Below are 22,027 nucleotides of genomic sequence, written 5' to 3' on the forward strand. Positions count from 1 at the left end.
CATAAATATGGAAGAAAATATTCATTTTTGACAAACTATGTGGTAAGATTCCAATACCCGAAGTTTTTTAGTTCAGCTAACACAGAATAGTAAAAATGAGGTTTAAGACGAACTGAATCCAACCTCTGACGAATATAATCCTGTATTTAAAAATCTGTTTACATTTTTGTAGAGATAGTTGGATATCTGCCATTGTTTTAGCTACACGTTTTACCAAGGCGGCTCGAAATTTAGCTTTTTTCCCCTCTTGAAAATAACGGAAATGTAAACTAAACTCATGAATACTAATAATAAAACAGACAAAACAATTATATTTTTAACGACGTTACCGGTTACGAAAACATTGTAAAATTATTTATAAATTAATGGAGTCTTATGGAGTGATGTAAAATCATCAAATCGATCATCCAGTAAACAAAGTTATTTCTGGAGGGAGGGGGCATGGCACAATTTGGGTAACAGTCATGAGCTGTGGTAAGCAAGTATGTAAAATGAGCATTGCAGAAATATGTTTGATCAAAGCTCCGCTGACAGGGAAGCATTCGTTATTTCATGGTGAGAAATAAACAATTTAATGTACAAAAGTTTAGTACACATAGAGGTATAATAAAAAATACATACAGTATTCTAAAGATCCTCCTGGCTTAATATAATTTCCTCCAAACGTTTCAAAAACGATAGGTAGACATAAATAAATATACTTTGCTTTGTCATTTCCCCATACATCTCTTTATTGGTCAAAAGTTTTTACCTAATAGTACCTTTGCTTTTTATCTGAGGTTAGAACTTAAAATTTGCATGAATAATGTAGAATTATTAGAATTTTTTAACATTTTCCCGAACGTGAGTAGTACATAATAATCATTACCAGTATTTAATAACATTATGATTCCTGAACAGTATCATTCTTGAGATTGTGAAGTTTTTTAATAAGAGAGTACTATTATAATAGATTTGTAGAAAGTAAAGTTTACATTCGAAACTATCAAGCACTTAAATATGTATTACTTTTTATTATAGTAAATGAAAAGATTACGATTTGCGTAGTATAGAGAACAAAACTGACTACTATGATTCAAGAGTCTGCAACCTTAATAGGCCTCGCTCTATAAAATAAGGGAGAGTGTAATACTACACAATTCTGTTCGTTTCCATCTCATGGTAAGTGTGTATTTAAACCGGCAACATTTGTGAGGATTATGGAAGAGTTCTGAATAATTTACTTAATTTTAAAGCACAATTCAGCAATAAATTAGCGTTTTTAATTATCTTGCAAGTTTTTAGAGCCACTTTGAAATTAGAAAAAGTTTTCATATTCACTTGCAATGGTGTTCCAGTTTACGACGGAAATACACGTGAAAAAAGTAAACAATTTTCATTTTTAGCAATAATAAACAATAGATAACCTAATAATCCTCCTAGGCGTCTGAAAAGAAGATGGCCTTGAGATCTTCTCTAGAAATGTTATTGGAGTTCTATCAATGGGTAGATTCTCCACATGTTTGTATCATGTCACAATGTCACTTACAGCGAATTTACTTTTTGTATATATTTTTATACAGTTGTAAATAACAATAAATAAATTGTAAAAAAAAGTTTAAGTTTTCCGTTTTTTTTTTGTTTTTTTTTTATTGTAGCGAATGTCTCATGTTAGTAAGTCATTTGGCCTGAATATATATATATATATATATTTCTTGTGTAAGTAAACTTAATTTGTTCTAGAATTATGACGGTTATCAGATCGAGAATGTTTTTTTTTTTTAAATTGGTCTATTGTTGAATATTTATGGCGCTAATTCTATTTGACAACCACTTGAAGAAATTACTTCCTTTTAATAAATTCTTTATCTATTTTTGTGAGTTTTAAATGAATGGTTGCTTTATGCTGCCATGATCTATAACAACAAGAGCCCCTCGCATTTCAATTAGAAACCGAATCGATACAGTGAGCTAATTGAATACCGAAGGTAGCATTTGAGTCTCAATTACCTTGCAACCAATTTCAATTTAAGCCTGACTCCACTAAATTGTCAATTCTCTCTGAAAGGAATTTTATTAAACTTTTCTAGAGCATTCAGGACTTCAACATTGCGAGGTCGAAATTGGAATGGATGGTTAAATCACATTTTTTTTTTTAAATTTATTTATTGACATTCACTTCTGTACATAAAATACAAAAAGTAAATTTGAAGTAAGGCCATAATGATGGCCATATGATACAGGTATGTAGAGAAATTGTCCATTGGTAGCACTCTAAAAAATTTTTAAAAATATAAGATCTCGAAGCCATCTTCTAAAACACATTACACTGTAATTAACTGTCCTACCGTTAAAACTGGTAATGTCATGTTAGGAATGATCATTGTTTATTTTTTATTTATATCGTATTAAATAAATTCAGAAAGGAATTGTGTAAAGAAATAATGGTTGAAATGTTAGCTTTTTGCATGAAAAAAGTGGGTGGAAGAATACAGCTCTAGTCTATATAGATGTTTATTTTATTAACTCAGGTCTGTCTAAAAGAGTTGGCTCTGTTGAAAATTGAACATGGAAAACTTGACCCGACTATAATACTCTCATAACCAAAGTGGTAAGGAAAGTTAACACATTAGTACAAAGTATCTCTGATTTCAATGTGCACTTTTTTTAAAAATTAAATAAAGACAGTTTATCATAAAATTAATACTTTTTGAATTATGTAGAAATAAAGTTTTCTTACTATACTCTGCTTACCAAGGTGTAGAGTTCACACGCAAGCATTAGTCATTCAAACGAATTTGTGTTAGAAGTTTCAAAAGCTCATTTTGCTGAACCAATAGAAAATAAATTGATTACACAATCTTCTGACCCAAATTAGTATTCACACGCCTATTCTCTGTGCAATCAGCTATAATTATTGGAAAATTATGGCTATAATTCACAGTTACTGTGTTTCGAACTCTCACTAAAATAAAAGAAATATGTAAGAAAAAGTTATTTTAACGTTTCCATACATCATTTGGACAATATGAAGTTTCATAATGCTCAATGAAATTAGACGCAAGAGTTTATTCCCTTTATCTCACTCGTGACCAGTTTTTATTTTAGGAAAAAAAAACTGAGTTAGTTATGACGAGAACTGTCATAACAACACACATACCGGTTTGCTTTTGGTTTGTTTTGGAAATTCCATAGTTCTCCTGACACCTTAATTCGAATCGACCTAGCTCGTTAAAATTTATTTTTTGGCTGACCTTCGAAATGAATCTCGACCTATCCGTCGAATTACTCTTGCTTTCTACTACAAGTTGAAGTACATACATTTAAATCCCAAATAAATACCATTCAATCTAAATTATTCAAAAAGTAAAGTTATATAAATGGAGTCGTCCTACGACAACCCGCCTCTTGCGTTCTAGTGCAGAGCAGAGATAAACCTAACGAACAAACTTCAGATAGCTAAAATGAATCTTAAAAAATGAATGAATCATTTCATTGGTCACATTTCCAAATCAGCAGGAATTCCCCAGTACAATAGACTAGCGTAACCACATTGAGTTAAAATATTAAATAATTCGACGTTGAAGATAGCCAACAATTCTCTAGTCATCAGGAAAAACGTTTCTACAATATTCCAAGATAAGAGTTGGTCGAAAGAAGAGAGCAATAAGGAAAGGAATCACACACAGGCATTGCTAATCTCCACTAAATTTCACCTAACAATGTTTAACACCTGGCCATTAATCCTGACCTTGACTTGTTTCGGGCATCTGCCTTTAATTATTGAAGGATTATTTCATCAAACCTCTTATCTTAGATTAGATTTTTCACATTTTATTTTTCTTTAATGCTGATAACTATACCACATAAAATGATATAAGACACAGAAAAAAATGGCAATTTTTTTTCCTTCATTTTTTAACAAAATTTAACGGCCTAAAAACACTGTAACATAATTAAATAATGGGTGTCTATCATATTAAATTGAATTTTTCCTTAACGTTGCATCAAAAAAATCAAATCAATGAACACTACTTATAGTCTGTTCTACAGCTGTCAGCACTAAACAGTTCGGAAGCTGTGTTGCTCCTTAAAAATGAGAATGCCGCCCAGCAACAGCTCTCGTGCTTTTGTTTACCTGATTTGTTTCGTTTTGTTGAACGGACTTTAAATCCATTGGAACCCTATGAGATATTCCTCGAATCACATAAATCAAACTGTAATTAAATTATTTTAGATGTGATATAGTTTTTTTTTATTATAATTCCTACATTTTAGTTTAACTTATTACTTTAAAATAAAATTATTTCATGTAATTTTCCTTTTTTTTTTTCAGTTTATGAATTTATGAATATTCATAATTATCGCTATAGATTAATGTTGTTAGCAGATTGTAAAATTGGACAACAAACAAAAGTCTAATCAATGCAGAATATTACTTAAATTAAATGTCAGATATACTTTTTAGATCACTATTAGAATTAAAATCTGTACTGCTACAACCCTTAATGGGTTAAGGTTGCTCTACTTTGTAAGGAAGAACTGTTACTAGACCAACGGTTGTGCAAGGAGGTGATTTAGTCAGAATCACACTCAACCGCCATATTTTCACCTAATTAAGGAGGCTGGGTGGACCCCAGGAGGGCTCCAGGAGGGCTCCAGAACCCACAGGGTTGACTCATTTTCTGCCCAGCCGGATTCGAACTCGGGTCGTTGGAGTTGGTAGCACCGTTCCATAGCGCTCCCCCCACATTAGAATTATTATAACGAAATATATTCTTCGACTATGTTTCTTAAAAATAACATCAATACAAAAAAAATCACTTCTAACCTATGAAGCAACGCGTTGGGAAATGACATTACTTTATCACGTGCATAAAGTAATGTAATCGTGTCGAGTTGGGTGGATTCACTGAGGAAGTTGTGCATGAGCAAAGGTGAAGATAAGGCAAAGCACTCTCGAGGCCTCATTTCTTTTATCGAATTTCATTTAATAATTCATTTTGTGTAACATACAAAATTATATCGCGTGACATAATAAGACAAAAGCAAAATCAAAGAGTGTCATTATATTTAATATTTATCGCAATATATTGATTTTTCACGCCATCTTGAATGTTAAATCCTGTCGTCCAGACATCGATCTACAACGGTTGTATTTTGTATTTCACATTGCTAAAAAAACATACTACACTTGTATGTGTATTTTAAACTATCTTTCAACTCCAACAATAATTAATTATATTTTTTATATATTTTCTTCAAGCATTTAAATTTGATTAACCAATTTCGACTAAATTCAGTCAAACGTTTTTTCCCTGAAAAATAAAAATAATTAAGATCTGTTTTGATTTACTCACACTATCGTCATAAAATTGACAGATTTTTAATATTTACATAATATCACCTAATTTTTTCTTTAAATACTTTTTGCATTTTTTTATGACTATTAATTAGTAATCACTAAATACGCATAAATTTTAATCGAAAATAGTTGTCTATTTAAGTTCAACAAATACTCCTAAGAAATATTTGGTAGCGTAAGCAACAATACTTTAAAAATTAGAAGCAAGATAGTCAACATGAAATGAAATTACAAATATATATAATAAATGTTTTTCGATAAATATACAGAAATGATATTTGTTCCTTAAAAAAAGGTTTCTAGAATAGATTTTCTATTTAATGATTCTTATAATTATTATTTATATGATCGTATTAGCGATTATTTTATTTTCAAAGATTTCGCCTTGTTTTTCCTTGGTATGAGGATGATTGTCTCATTTGAAAAATGATCTTGAAACGTAAGTGGTACACATGTACCAAAAAATTATAAGATTTGGTTTTGGATCTCTGTCAGTAAATATTAATTGATTATCACTAATATGATACAAAACACTTTATAATTTGATGTAATAGAATGTTGTTAAACGTCCTGTCGCTAACATTCGATTAGTCGAGAACATGTTAAACAAGAAATGTAATAAATATTTCCTGATATAGTCTTTGATGGTTTTTCCAAGTGATTCATACACTCATATGTCTTACTCATTGCATTATAACAGTCAACAAACAAAAATATTTATACACCTTCTTTCTTACAGGAAAAAATAAAACAAAATAACAATATGAGGTAAATAATTTTATACCATCGAAAATTCAATACCGTACACCCTCATAGGAATAAATGTTTATACAAGAATTAAAATTTAATATTTTTTAATTCTTTTTTTAAATATGTGTAGATAGTTGATCGTAGATTACTCATCGGAGAAGATGGTCGGTGGGTGCGGTTAGAATTTTAGAATCGGTTTAGAAAGAAAAACATAAATAAACAAAAAAATGTATGTATGATAAATTGTATAATAATAAATCAGTATAATAAATTGTTGATCAAAAGAAAATGTTTTCAAATTTGGTACCATGGATTTTAATTCTAGATTTAGAATCTGATTATTTCTGCTCTTGTAGAATTCTCTAACATAAGAATTAAATCAGATGGTCCCGACAATCGAAACGAAAATGGAAAAGTGAACAAAAGGACATCCAAATTTTTTAAATAAAAAAATCTATTATTGTGTCTAAGATAAAATTGTTGATCAACTAAATAAAAATATATAAATAAAACACGTTATATCGTGTTGGTTCCATAAAAGGCAAGATAATGGACGAATCAAAAGTAGAAAATACAAATATTATAAAAATGCTCTCACCACTAGTCATAAAATATCATACGGTCTTTAATAATCTTATCTTCGGGTCGAAGCATAAGTTTAAACAACTATGAAAAATGATCTCTTATTTGCTACTGTCATTCGCTTTTCGGTTCCGGCTCTTGGAGATAAAATTGTCACCACCATCTAACTGTCACAAGCGCGAAATTTCAAGGAAAATATTATTTAAAAGGAGAATTTTAGATTTTTTTCTGTCAAACATTCGTTTTCCTTTTCTTACCCCCCTCCCCCAAACACTATCGGATTTAGGCATATTTCACATAAATTCGATCAATATTTCAATTGAAATTCTAGAGTTTTTCAATTGGGAAAAGTTTATATTAATTAACCATTAGATACGTTAATAGTTTTCGACAGTAAAATGTGATAATTAATTGAATGGTATCTTTATTTTAGAATAAATTCTTTTAGTTCAGATCATTAATATCTTTATAACAAATATATTCTTAAGAATTTTAATGTTGTTCCGTCCAAAATTCCTAAAATATCCTTGGCCAGTGTCCCAGTACTTCAGGTCATGAAATCAAAGTGAAAGCTGGTTTAATAAAACTAGCAAACTTGATCCTCATATCAATCTATACATAGTATTGGATCCTAGGACACAGTGCTGTAATCGGTTTTAATGAAAAAGCATACAAACTTGAGAAACTTTTAACATATTAGGAATATGATTTTCCGCTTTCAAGAACTAAAACGTGCTCACTTATACTAAGCAGAACACGAACCCATCTTTGCGGTACCAGTTTTTTTAAAAATTTATTTACACACTTTTTCGTACAATAGATTGACAAAGAACAACAACAATTAATATTTTCATCCTCTTTGCTATTTTACTGTAAATAAATGGCACACTTTCTTCAAATATTTTCTAAAACAATATAGACATGCAGGATGGAACAGAGATTCAACCCTATGACCTCGCAACTCATAAGATTACAATTCTAAATATTAAAAAAGAGCAAACTAATAATTAATAATTAAATTTTTTTTTATAATGTCAATAAATAATAAATATCTGGTGTGTTCGATTATACGCTTATCCTAACAGATTTGTGTGCAATGTCCAATACAAAAATTATTTCCTGTACCCTGATATTAGTCCAATAAAGATATTTTAAGGCAATTTAAAGAATAAGTGAAATGAAGAACTAGAATGTTCTGCGATATCCATATAACTTTCGAGTTATTCCTCAAACTAATTGAAATGTGACAGGGTTTCTATAGGAAGTTATTCGAATAGCTTTAAAACATAATTTAGCCAGTAAAAGTTCAATGTGGCGTATCTTTGTTAGTAATAGTCTTAATAAAAATGTTAGTAGGGAATTTAATTGCATTGTAGTTATTGCTTATGATTAATTTTTGGATTCTATGTAGGTTAAGCTTCGAAAATAGAAAATAAGAAAATTGACATTTAATATCATAAATGACTTAACGGTCCAGAAAATATAAATATTACCAGTTGTTATTATGTTAATATCATCCAAAAACTAGCTTACAACGTGGTCTATATGATGAGAATAATTATCTTCCAAAACAACGTGGCTCCTTATCGTGTACTAACATCAATCATTGCGGACGTGGGATCACCGATTTCTTGGTGATCCTAGATCGATAAATGTTAGTCACCTTTCCGTGGGTTTTTGCCTGTGCGCCCTAAAAGCCGAGGGAAAAATGTTTTATTTAATTTCAGAATTTTTTTGTATCATCTTAGGCCGCCTTTGCTCTATATGTATTTAATGGTTATTATATCGATAGAATCTATCGAATTGTCTTTTCGTGCAGAACAAGAACAAAATATTATTAAGTGTATACAAAATCACAAAAATTTAAAGAAACTTCCTGTAAAGTGGACAAAAAAAAGAATTTGTTTGAAAAATCAAACCAGAGTCATCCTAACAAAAAGGGTTTTTAAAGCATTTTTTTTTTTTAAGGCTATCCACAGCGAAGGTGATGTTTAGCTAGTTATCTACAGGTAACCCATTCTAACCAAGGTTGGGAGGGGGCAAGTTTTTTTGGAACTGCCACAAACCGGATTCGAACCGGCGCCGCCCGCAGATCTCAGAACGATAGGCATAGGCCTAACCATCTGAGCTACGGACGGCCCATTAAAACCCTTAAAAACGAATTAATCCTCTGTATACGATTTAATGAATATCAGCGTCATGGCGAAAGTTTTGAGAAAAAAAAGTTCATTTTAATTATTATGAATTCTCCTTTTTTAAAATTTCTTTATTATTATGAAAATTCGTATTTAAGTTTTCAAAAAATAATATTAACTTTATTTCTGTTTTAAAAAAATATTTTATTAGCCATTGATTCTGGCCGTGTTTGAAGCTAAGCGCTTCTAGCAGTTTGTCTGGTTTTTAATATAAAGAAGTCAGGTGTTTGAAAATATTTTAGCACGTTTCTATATTTAATTTTTTTTTAAATTACACATATAGTATATTGAAAAAATATTTCATCAAAATATTGTAATCCATGTTTTCTTCTACTTTTCTTCACCTTATTTCTATTGGGCCCTCTTAGCTACCGCTCTGTTGCAATTAGCTACACTTGCAGTGCTTCGGTGTGACCGGAGCCAATGGCCAGCTGCCTCAACTTAATTAATTAATTAATCCCAAAGCTGTTAGAGGAGATGGAGCCAGCCGGAAGTTGCCAACTCGGTTAACTTTCCAATTGCAATTAACCCTCCTCTCTCAAGCTGAGAGCCAAGTCCTCCAAATGGCTTCAACTGGAGTTATAAGATCCCTTGGCAAAACATCATTTTTTCAATCTTTTTTATATTCGGAATTTTTCACTATCGAAGTAAGTTCTTTCGTCTGAAAGTTGTGGGAAATTATTAAAAAGAAAAATAAATAATTAAAATACCTATGATATGATCAACCAGAACGTTCTTTTTTTTTCAATAAAGGGGATGAAAATATAATAATGTTAAATTCAGCCTATCAGTTTGTCTCTATTAAAAAAATAAATAAATGAGGGGAAAACTAAAATTACTCAAAATGACAATTTTCTTATCCTTCATACCCTTCTCAAAATCGAGGGAGTTTTAGACTTTCCCTATTCTAAAATTATGCAAATTGGACATATATTTCGCCAGAGCAATAGTTATATATATATTTCTGTAGTTTAATAATGATTTTTTCTGAATTTACTTTTTTTTATTATACTGGCCGTTTCCCTATTTGTAAGGAATAAATCCTCTCTTAGCGGAGAAAACCTTCTATAGATCTTATCTAAGGTACATATTTAATTTATTGTCCTTCTATTATAAAAAAACTTCTATCTGGACCCGGATACCAATTTTCCCCTCTTGCATTTTCTCTCTTCTATAACGGACACAAGTTATAAAATCCAAATGTACAAACGATTCCTAAACTAAATTTTGTGGGCCACTTATTTTGGAAAAATGTAATTTAAGTTAAAACTAACCTCATATTTCTTTTTAAGGATTTATATAATGATCCTGAAACATCTTTTTTATTTACCTATATAATTGATAATTAACCTTTTGTACTGATATGCTGTGAATTAGATTTTAGAAGTAAGGAAATCAACATTTTAATAGAAGTTGTTCATAATTTTCAAATTGAACATGAGTAGATAATCGAATTTCATTAATAAAAATAAATGGTAATTTTACCAGCAGATGAAAAACAATATTTAAATACATGTTTTAGTGCTGCCACATTGTCTCCGGAATGGAAAAAATGGGGCGACGAAGCATTTTATGGGCATAAGGAATTAATTTAGTTAATTACTTATTGTTTATATTACAGAAAATATTTAATTAATAGAATTATTAATTATCTTCTCCCGATTGCAGGTACGAAGATGGACGGGTACGTTTGCGGAATCCTCACATCGAGCTTATGGACCAAGACATCCTCTACCACCTGGCCCTGGGGAGCGGCTCGCACGATCTCGTCGAGATGTTCGGAGACGTCAAGGTAATATTATGCTCTTTTTGATCAATCATTAGTATTCATCAACAGAAGGTCATACAAAGTGGAAGAACATGTAATGTGTTATTTTTTAAAAAATAGAAATATTGATTTACAAGAATATTTTTATTTCTACGACTTTCAACGTAGCACTTTGACTAGTTGTTTTTCGATTCTTAAATTGCTATAATTTTCATCACCCAAAAACTGTTATGTTTTTTTTCTAAAAACGATTGAAGGATCTATGGATTCAATTCTACTAACTTCACTCCTCGATTCACCTTTTACAAACATTTTTCATTTTTCTAAAATCTTTTTATTAAAAAAATAAAATCTTCTAAACTCAAAGGCAATGAGTACGTATTAAAGACTATACGTATTCAATCATACTACATATTCAAATAAAAGATAAAAAAGCATAAATAATAATAAAAATAAAATGAAACAGATAAATATAAATTAAAATGCATAATAATGATTAAATAATAAAAATAAGTAAATAAATGAGTTAAATTATAGCAAAATAAGTATACAGCTAAGGTAGATAAAATTAAAATTATCAATCAAATAAAAAAAAATTCATATCTTGAACACAATCATAGGCTCTTGAATTATAAATTAATAACTTAAAAGATGTTATAATTGAAAATTAGAAATTAAAAAACTATATGAACGAACTGAGAAATATTATTTATAATTTTTAGGGTTATACATGTGTTTTGCTCATTGTCAATATTCAGAAATTACAGGTTTGCAATTTTTGGCATATAATTTTATATCATCTTTGGTGTTGCATATCTTAATTATAACAACTCTTAACGAGCACTTGTAGAACATCTCTCGAAACATTTACGTTTACAATAATCAGTGGCAAAATAAGTTTTAAAACATTAACTTCCCATTGCTGGTATAGGAATTAAGCTTACAATTAGTGCTAGATAACTTAGTCTATTGATAGCTGAGCTTTTGAATAAAATTAGTACTGGACTAGTTTATTCCGAGGTTAAACATGAACCACTAATCCAGCGGTTCTCAAATTTTTTTTAGCCATCTTTCTTGGGCTACAATAATTTCATGGCACCCTTTTCGAGTTAAAAAAATAAAAATGTCGGCACAATGATCCTTAGAGCATTTTATTATAAAGGAAAAGAAGAAACAACAGCATGTGGCACTCACTTTGGGAATCGCTGGGCTAATATATATATATATATGTATATATATATATATATATATATTATCTTGAAGGTAAATGTCTATAACATAGCGTTATTATATTGTACGTGAATTATATCAAGCCAAGTTTTATATTGAACTGTAAGTTAGATTAGGTTGGATCTCAGACTTCCCTTGGTAACCGGCCCCAATAATTTTAATTAATTAATTTTTTTTAATCACATTATTTTTTCAACAATAATGTGAATTAACACATTTTAAATTTTAATCTCGACTCTACAAGCAATTGTTTAAGTAACATGAAAAGGTGAGCCGATGGTAGTTCTATATAGGTTCTATCCACCTGTGGCACCTATCAAGTCAACAACCACTAACGTTAATGGAAGCCTCAAGAACTGAGGAAATTGGAAACGCTCTACCTTGTTGTTCTTTTATTAGTTGAGTCCTTGAGCACTTTGGAAGTAGTATAAACATTTTCGTACCTAGGGTTTTTATTTTTAACTACTTTCATTGGATTATTAGATCATATATATTTATGGGTTGAGTTGAAATCCATTGTTAACAGTCCATGGCGTACCAAAAATTCAGTTATATTCTTGATATTCAAGAATTTGAGTAAAGCCTGGATTCGGTCAAATTTGGCTAACTTTCCATAAACCTTATCTCGTGATACTAAGACTATGAATTGAATTTTTTAAAAAGGAATGAAATAAAAATTCGCGAGGTTTAAAATTAGAATTTAAAAATCATTAAAAGTTTTAAAAATAAAAAATGACGTTGAAAATTTCGAATTATATTTGGCTTGTAGAGTTCTGTGAATCGGATTCATTACTGGTTTATATACTTATAGTACATGACAAAATTATTAAATTTAAATTTATAATGTGTATTAAGTATGTAATATGGAACAACTCAGATGTAAACATTTGTTTTGGTATTTTAATAAATCACCGATATTTGGATAAGAATATCTCTATATAAATATTACGTAACCAGATGAAAATAATTAAAATTTCGATATCAGGTATTGGAAAAATGTGTATACACGATAAGATACTACCTATCTGCAAGGGAAAATTAGCTAGTATTAAAAAATCTAAAATTAAACCAAAATAAGCAATGACATTCAAAATTATTTAAATAAAATATTTATATTTATGATATTTGTAGAAAAATTTTATAAATATAATGTATAAAATGCTAACATATAATACAATAAATATCATATCAAATTATAAACAAACCGACCTGGGTCATTCACTTACCTACTAATATCGTCTTTACATCGTCTTACATTAAAGGGTTACCGAATTACCGACTTTAATCTTTCGAATTTCTTTTGGCTAGACCATTCAATCTCCTTTAGATTTTTAACGCTTCTTAAAAAAAATTAAAGTGCCATATTTATCAATTTGGATTTGAGCATATGAATAAAAAAAAAATCAGAACTTTTCCCGCCCCTCGACTTGACACTCTTTTAAATAAAATTTTCATTGAAACGTGGTTAAAACTTTTATAAAAACTCGTGGTTAAAATTGATGTCATTTTGTTTAAAACAAGCTTTTATCAAGTAAATTTTATCTTTGAATTTACTAAATTATTTTAGGAAAACGTGTGTCTCATGGTTGGTGTTATTAGTACCGTAACCAAAATGAAAAGTCCTGGGTTTCCAATATCACAGATAAATATATTTCTGTACTGGTTATATTTTTCAAGAACGGGATCCCAGCCGAAGACGAGAGCCGCTACAGTGGGCCAAAACGCCAAGAACCAGCTGATCCACATTCGAAAATTCGATTTAATCCAAACAAACTTAAAATCGTACCATTCATTGTTGAGTAACAAAAAAATATATATTGATGTTTACTTGAACCTCTTCAGTGCAGGTAAATAGCTTCGTGAAGTTCAAAAATTTTGTGGTAATTGTTAGAATTATTTTAATTCTATTTTTATAATGTTAGGAAACTTGGTACAAAATATATATAATTTTTCTTGTGTCCGATGACAACCCTGTTATATTTGTATAATATTATTATTAGACTTATCAATCGAATTAAACTATGTATAAGTTTACAGGTTCATTTTGACTCAATAATATTGTTTAACTACAGACTTCTGTGAATGTTTCAGAACATAGAAATCAAGAGGGATATTTGAAATAAATTTCAATTTTCTAATATTTTCCTATCGAAAAATTACATGACAGATTCAGCTGCTAGTATCATGATGTTTTTGTTAAATTATTTTGTTTTTATCAACTTGTAAACCATAGTCGGTATTAAAACGTCGGGTTTCTTATTGGTTATATTCTTATGGTGAATATGTATTTAGGAACTTCTAAAAGACATGTATCTTTCTACAATTGGTACTACATACCAGTTTTTTAGGCCCTAAAATCATACATTGGTCTCATCGAAAGTAGAAAACTGGATACTGTAAAGTTTCGTAAGAAACTTTATGAATCCGTTCGGAGAGCTCTCAAAACACCACAGTATTCTAACAATAATTGTGTGAGGAATTTTTACAAAAAATGCTCGAGAACAAAGGAAAATGTGGATTTTCATATGAATAAATTCCATTCTGAAGGCTATTAATTTCGTCTTGCAAGGTGAAATAATTATAGTTATACACAATAGTTATAATATTTATTATAATAATATTATTATATATAATAATAACCGATCACATTTGGGTGTTTTAGCCCACTTGTGTATCTGCACTTAAGAATTCACATTACGTTTTGTTATGAAATGTCAGCACTAATCAAAACTCTGTCAGCTCCTTAGCCAAATGTTTGTGTTACGGGTTTAATGTTAAATCCTTTCATAATTTTCCGCATATATAATTTTATTGAGACGCAATCTTTTTTTTTTATGGATAATAAAGTTTTTTTTTAAATCATATTGAATTGTCAGACATTTAATATTAGTGGTCTGGACCGTAACAGTTTATTTATTTTAATTATATATTTTAAATTCGAATATTTTAGGCAAAGACGTTTATTTAATTCTGTAAAATAAATCGATATTCATAAAGGGAATATCTTGAATAACATTTTTTATTAAATCTCAGATATTTTTTTTCTTTGATTTTTCCAAGTTTCTATATACTTTTTAATTGGGGTTTAATGTCCGCAAGTTGTCGAACTTAGGAATTATTCTAGTCTTCTATACTGACTAAAGTCAACTCACGAAGGCCGAATTAGAACCGTCATTTTTTCTGACAAGAGCATGCTAATTTTGTGGCTCAACACGCTTGGTCATCCTAGTTTGATTCTCGATACGGACAAGTAATTTGTCAAAGACTCCTTTACGTTTAACTTTGTACATCCCTTCCAATTTATAAGTTTCCTAGGATGTGAAAAATGCCAATATAAGAAGTATTCCACCCATCCCAAGCTAACCACTAAGCTTCTCCTAACCTTTGGTACAAAGTAGCAAAGGAGACCGAACATCTTTAAATAGCTGACATTCTTCCTTTAGGCGGTTAGAATGTTCCTCTCAGTCTCCTCCCATCCTAAAGGGAATATTAAATTTCTCCGAAAGTTAACCAATTTGAAGAAGTTTCTCCCCTTTAAGAGTTTTAACTGAGTTGTGACCTTTTCTCTGTTGAAGGTCATCATTTAAATTTTTTATCGGCGTAATGATTTGATTCTATGAAAATAAAGTTTTATTTATGGAAGAATGGTTTTCGCTATCTTTTTTGCTGGGTTCAATCAATTGGCATACTAAATGTTCTTATTTATTTATTCTTTTGACAAAATCGTGCGTTATACATGGAATAATAGTAAAAATTTCATACTAAATATTTTTTAAATTTTCAGTTTCAAACTTCAAATATTTTTACCAGTAGCGAAAAAAAAATTCTGACCTAACCTTCATTCTTAAATTACTAAGAGAGCAACTTTTTACTTCATAAGTCAGTTAGTTTTCTTCATTTACCTTTTTTCTGTACAGCTTTATGAAAAATACATAAGAACTAATCTTGTAGGGGATTAAATTTATACATTTTTTTTTTAATTACTCCTATATCGATGTCGAAAAATATTGAAATAGTAATTTAAACGCCCTATTGGACGAAAACCACGCTTTCTCAAAACTTCTAAGAGCATAAATTTAATATAATGTTCTCATCTTACTTTAATACAGGATTTCCTTTCTAACATTTGTCGTAAACAATTTTTTGGACTTTATATTCTTGTTCCTCATATACTCTGAGAAACATTATCTGAATAAATACAAATAATATCTTTTATTCCGATCAGACGGAGTAAGAAACATTTGAGGTATTTTAACTACCATAGAACAGACAATAAATAAATCTCAGAACATCAATACTGCATTTTCTTTGATAATAGATCATAAAAGCTTTCTCGTTTACGATTCAAATCAATGATGCAGGAGTTGCTTAACTCGGTCATGAAATTATGTATCTTCTCTATTTTACGAGCTCTGTCCCGTTTGAAGCCGCGTCCACTTTTAATAAAGATATTTTATCATAGAAGAACCGCTTCCTCAGTACTGTGTAAGAGGATAATAAAAATAATGAGGAATTTCATCTCCTACATATATTTTTAATAGAAAAAGGTATTTTATCATTGTCTTCCTTTAAATGCGATGATGTTGAAAGAGAAGAATATTAAGATATAATAATTTTCATGAGAGTATATAATGGGCCTATTTTATTTAATAATAATTTATGTTTTAGTTTACAATCAATGTCATTTTTATTTTTAAGTTTCACATATTATAATAAATACCAGATTAGAATTTCACTATATAAAAAAAAAATTGAAAATTTGATTTAATAGTTTTGGATGATGTTTTGTTTTTGGGTAGCTGAAACAAAATATGAACTCCGTTTTCTTTCATCATATCCATCATTACTCGCGCATTTATTGTTTATCATGACAGTTTTGTATTATCAAAATCATAAAAATTGCTTATAACTTTCAGGGGTACTCAACCGATCAAATTCATATTTTTATGATATGTAAGGGTCGTTAAAATACATCATATGGCAAAAATTGGACACTAATTCTTGAAAGTATGATATAATAAAATCTATTTATAATTATTCAAATATATTTGAATGACTTTTATTGCCTTCAAATCTAGCAGTTGTATACTTCAATATTATCACAAAGAAAAAGAGATAACTTATACTTCCAGCTGTACAAAAACATTTAAATTCGGTAAAAATTGTAACGAGTGGTAAAGGTTTAAAGTTTAATTTCATTTCCTAAATATTATTTTAATATACTTATCATTTTTTTTAATTAAATGAATTTTTTTATCTACTTATTTAAAATTTCAAGTGATGGGATACTGTACATTTTTAAGAAAACCGTTTAATGATTTGTTAGGAAGATGCAATGAGTATACATGTTTAGTACTTAAGATGATGAGCCCAAGTCATCTAGTCATTGGTTGTAGACCTACGCTATAAGCCATTTGAAGTATTAGCGCCTGCATTTGTTCAGTGTGTGGTACCGCATCACTGTCCAGTTCTGCAGAATTGCATTTATTCAAATTGGCAGGATGATTATAAAAACAAACATTTACAGTTAAAAATTTTATTAAAGCTTTCTCACTGCTTGGAAATACTTTATATTATTTCTTTTTATTCATGAATATCATTTTTATTTTTCGTTTGGTATTTTTTGTTATCGTTTTATTCATATGTTATTATTAAACTCTAATATTTTAATTGTTTGATTAATCTACTTTCTCTATATAAAAATATTTAATTCTATTCATAAAAAAATATTATGAATAATATTCTTCTATAGGGAGTAATTAATAGAAAGAATATTCCATAATATAATAATTAAAACGTATATTGTAAAAAAAACATAAAAATTGAACCTTTCAGTAGTTATCGTATATTATCTATGATTTTCCGCAACAGAGACTCACATTCGAAATTCACGATTTTTCAGTTGATGTATTTCAAATATTTAAAAACTGTGATAATTTGAAAAAAAAATAAAATAAAATAAAAATTGACTTTGAAAGCACTCGGTTGAAGTTCACATCATTAGAATTGTTCAGCTGGTTATAATTTTTAAAATAGTACATTTTATATACAACTTTTATTTTTATTTCACCTCTAATTTTCTGATAAAATGGCTGTAGTGTGATACAATTACAGCAGCCAATTATGTTAGCAAGAATAGCTGGATAAATATAATATTTTTGTCTCCTATATTGTCATGTGAAAAATCACTATATATTGCAATTACGCCGTGATATGAAATCTCACCAATTCCTCATAATAACGAATTCTTCAGGCGACTAAAAGTAAATAAACTTGGACTTATATTCTCATTTGAAAAAATAATTTATAATATAATTCTATAATTTATTAATAAACAATAATATATATGTTATAATAATAAATAATTATTGAAAGGATAAGGTTAAAGGATAAAATGGAAAAAAGTGAAACAAACAACTTAATTAATAATATAAACCTAATTATATTGATATATACGGTGCAGCAAAGGAGGCCCTAATACAAAATCTAGAAATTTATAAAAGGGTAAAGTAGGATTTTCATGTACAAAAACAATTGATATCATCTGATAAAAACTTTGATAGCACTTTTTTTAATATTTGTTACATTTCCAATAGGATTCTGCCATTCTGATCATGCTACCTGCAAAAATGGTGGCTGTTTCAAAATGTTAAAACAGATTAATTTTCCTTCCAAATCTGTTTAAAACTACCTAAAACACTAAAAAACCTAATAGAATACCATTTAAAGCAAAGTACTGAAAAAGTTTGGTCAACTTATTTTATAAAATTGGTCAATTTATTTTGAGAATTCTATATCTCAGGAATCATTAGACTGATGTCTTTTAGCCCTCAAATTAAATCTAGTTTAATATGGTATAATGCATTTTATGACGTTTATCTCCGTAGGAGTAGTAAATTTCATGATATTCACCAAAATTATGGTGATTTCTAGCTGTTCAGACAAAATTTTAGGTTTATGAAAAATTGTATCTCGGGAACCATTATACATATGTCAGTCAGCACCCGAATGAAAGCTAGCTTAATGTGCTAGAAGGTAGTTTATAACGTTTATTATGGAAGGGATAGTAGTTTTTATGATAATTAACGAAATAAATTCGCAAGATGTTAATTTCTAGTTGTTAGGGAAAAAATGTCCAATATAGATATCTCAAAATAAATTCACTAACTGATTTTTCAGTACATTTTATATGAAATATTGCTTTCTTATAAATTATTTCTCGGAAACTGTTGAACGTAAATAACTCTTTCAGGGTTCATATTTTAATAAATTTACTTTACTTTGAATGGTGTTTTATTAGGTTTTCTAGTCTTGGTAGTATTAAGCATATGGAGCTCTGAATGAAAAATTAATTTTTTTAATTTTTGTCGGTATCATGATCTGACTGTCAGACTCTCATTTCATTATTGACAATGCAATAAAGATTAAAAAAAAATGTCATCAAAATTTTCATCGGATAATGTCGATTTTTTGACTAGAAAAAATTTGAAGATTAACAATTCAACTTTTTTTTTTAACCTAATCTACGTAGATGAATTAAATACCTCTTAATCCAAGGTAATTTATTTATTTATTTATTACAATATGTTCAACAACATCTCTGTCCTGCTAAAAAGTGCTATTCTCGCTCATGCTATTCTTGCTTGGACAGTAGTAGCTTTTTAGGAAGCACTCTGAGAAAGCTTCTCAAAAATGTTTTTTTGTTATAACGATAATTTATTTATATTTTTCGAAGGGTTATAATGTTATATCTATTTTTCTTTTATAATTTTATATCTAATTTTCATAATATGCAGTATAGCAGTGGACGTTTCGAGCTAAAACCAGCTTTTATTCAACCTTTCCATCATCGTAGATTGTTTGTTTTTATTAACTACAACTTAAACCGTCTGTTCATCCAGTATGAAAAAACTCCTTTATGTGATACCTACTTGTCATTTATCTGGTGTTCAATTTATATAATCTTCGTTATCTTCTTGAATGTTTTCCTAAAAAGGTTGAATATAAAACATGTATTGTAAAAAAGAATTGAAAAAGTAAGGTTGAATTTGTCCTTGTAATAATATAATTGATCGAAATTTTATTTTGTCTTTCCGTATAAATATCTATCGATAGAATACTGTTTATGATTGTTTAATTACCATCTAATTAAAGGGAAGTATAACATTTAGATATGAGTTTAATTACCGCCAGTCAAACCTGATGATGAATTTATTTAGCGAATATGCTAATTAACTTTATCAAAGAACGTTATGTAATCACATGTTTGTAAAAAAACATGAGGAGTTGTGTGCGGAATGAAGTCTTAAGAGTTATGTAAATATGCCCTTTGAATGATATCACCTACCAAGCCTTTTGCTCATTTTATAAAATATACACGGTTTCTTTTCATTTATATACTGGTATATCAACATAAAATAATATAAATAATGCATACCTTCTGTTGGTGCAGTTCGTCGTCATGGGCGGAACCCCTAAAAGGATGGAGCATTTCGCCTATTACATCATGGGAGAAATAGGCCACAAGCTTCCCGCTGGAACCATGCTTCAGGATATCAGCCATTACTCGTACAGGTATTCCATGTACAAGGTTGGGCCTGTACTTTCTATAAGTGTAAGTATATATTAATATTAATCAGTGATGTAATTAAGTATATTCATATATTTTTCATATAATAAAAAAAATAAAGATACTTAGCACTTCAGATATATTTAATGAATAGTATTTAACACCTTTTAAACACGTTAATTTTAATATTCCACGTGTGAGAGTATATGGAAAAGATAAAAAAATGTATAGACGCTTTTTTTTAAAATAGGTAAGATCATAAATGCATTTATAACTAATAAATGCGTTATATCATACGTTTAAATATAAAACATAATAATGATTAAATAAAAATTTATTAAGTAAAAAAAGAAAGAAACATTTAACGAAATAATAAAAAATACAAATTTTTAAAACTGTTTTCCAGTCAAACAAATTTTAATTTGTTTCAATTTTCGGACTAGGATTTTTTTTTTTAATACTCTTCGCAACACATATGAATTACTATAAAACTTTATCATATATGAGGATTAATTTGATTCTAGCTCTCTATTCACACACAGTTATTCGATTCAAAAACGGAAAATGCTTTGGAAAATTAAGTCGAACTTAAAAAGCTCTACTTTTTAGCAGTAAATAGGTATACAATTTTATATTGTGTTATATAATTTTTACAATAAAATAAAATAAATTACTTTTAATCGTTCTTAGAAACCATTGTTTCCACTTGCAAGTTGGTTAAATTTTACTTCATCCACCTTTATACCTATTAAACATAAATTTAAATTGCATTCGCCTCAGGACCGGTACAAATTTTATTTGTAATAAAATTCTACTATTACTAAAAATCTACTTTAAATGTTTTTATTAAATGTTGAAAATCTTCCCTTAGTCCGTAGTTGGATTCACAGACTATAGACCGAACAGTAAACTCCGTGTGAAATCGATTTCGTCTTGGCTCTTATCGAAGAAAGAGGCGTTGCTATGGTTACAGTGGCCAACGCCTTCCGAATCGGCCCTAGCTCCAGTTTCAACTTCGAACACACTAATTCTAACTAGATGTTTAATATTTTTATTATAAACATGATATTAAATTCCATTCTAAAAGATCTTTAGCTTCTCGTTAATTTTTCCTAGCAACCAACTAAATTATTTCTGTTTCTCCTGAATAAAATCAGAAGTCTTTTCCCAAAGCCATCATTAAAATGCTTAGTTTGACTTCCTGTTAATAATAAAATAATGCCACATACCAATACAATATATTAAGTAAAATTAGAGAAGTAAATAATATTTTATAATGAAATTTTTACAGCATGGAATGGGCCTACCATCCGTGGCGATTCTACTCCATGAGGTCATTAAACTTATGTACCACGCCAGAGTAAGGGATCCTGTTTTCTTTAGGATGGGAACTTCAGGTGGAATTGGACTTGAAGGAGGAACTGTGGTTATCTCAGAGCAGGCTGTTGATGGACTCATGAGATCTTTTTACGAGATAGTAAGTGGTGAATCATTATATGGTAACAAAATATCTTGAAATAATTACGATAAAATTATAAAAAAGGGAGGGAGAGAGGGAGAGGGGGAGAGGGGGAGAGGGAGGGAGAGGG

The 22,027-nt window shown here is 29.1% G+C and overlaps 1 protein-coding gene across 2 annotated transcripts in view; it reads left to right on the forward strand.

Moving 5' to 3' along the window:
- Positions 1–22,027, forward strand: part of LOC106683363 (uridine phosphorylase 1) — an 87,742-nt gene that overhangs the window by 64,122 nt on the left and 1,593 nt on the right. For both annotated transcript variants that reach the window (XM_014424779.3, XM_014424777.3), the window contains exons 2-4: positions 10,540–10,663; positions 20,322–20,483; positions 21,730–21,915. In XM_014424779.3, the coding sequence (XP_014280265.1) occupies positions 10,540–10,663; positions 20,322–20,483; positions 21,730–21,915 (472 nt within the window). The remainder of the gene's footprint in view (positions 1–10,539; positions 10,664–20,321; positions 20,484–21,729; positions 21,916–22,027) is intronic.

This window comes from Halyomorpha halys, unplaced genomic scaffold (genome assembly GCF_000696795.3).
Source record: "Halyomorpha halys isolate HHAL.00 unplaced genomic scaffold, Hhal_1.1 Scaffold478.1, whole genome shotgun sequence".
In the NCBI taxonomy this organism is placed as follows: domain Eukaryota; kingdom Metazoa; phylum Arthropoda; class Insecta; order Hemiptera; family Pentatomidae; genus Halyomorpha; species Halyomorpha halys.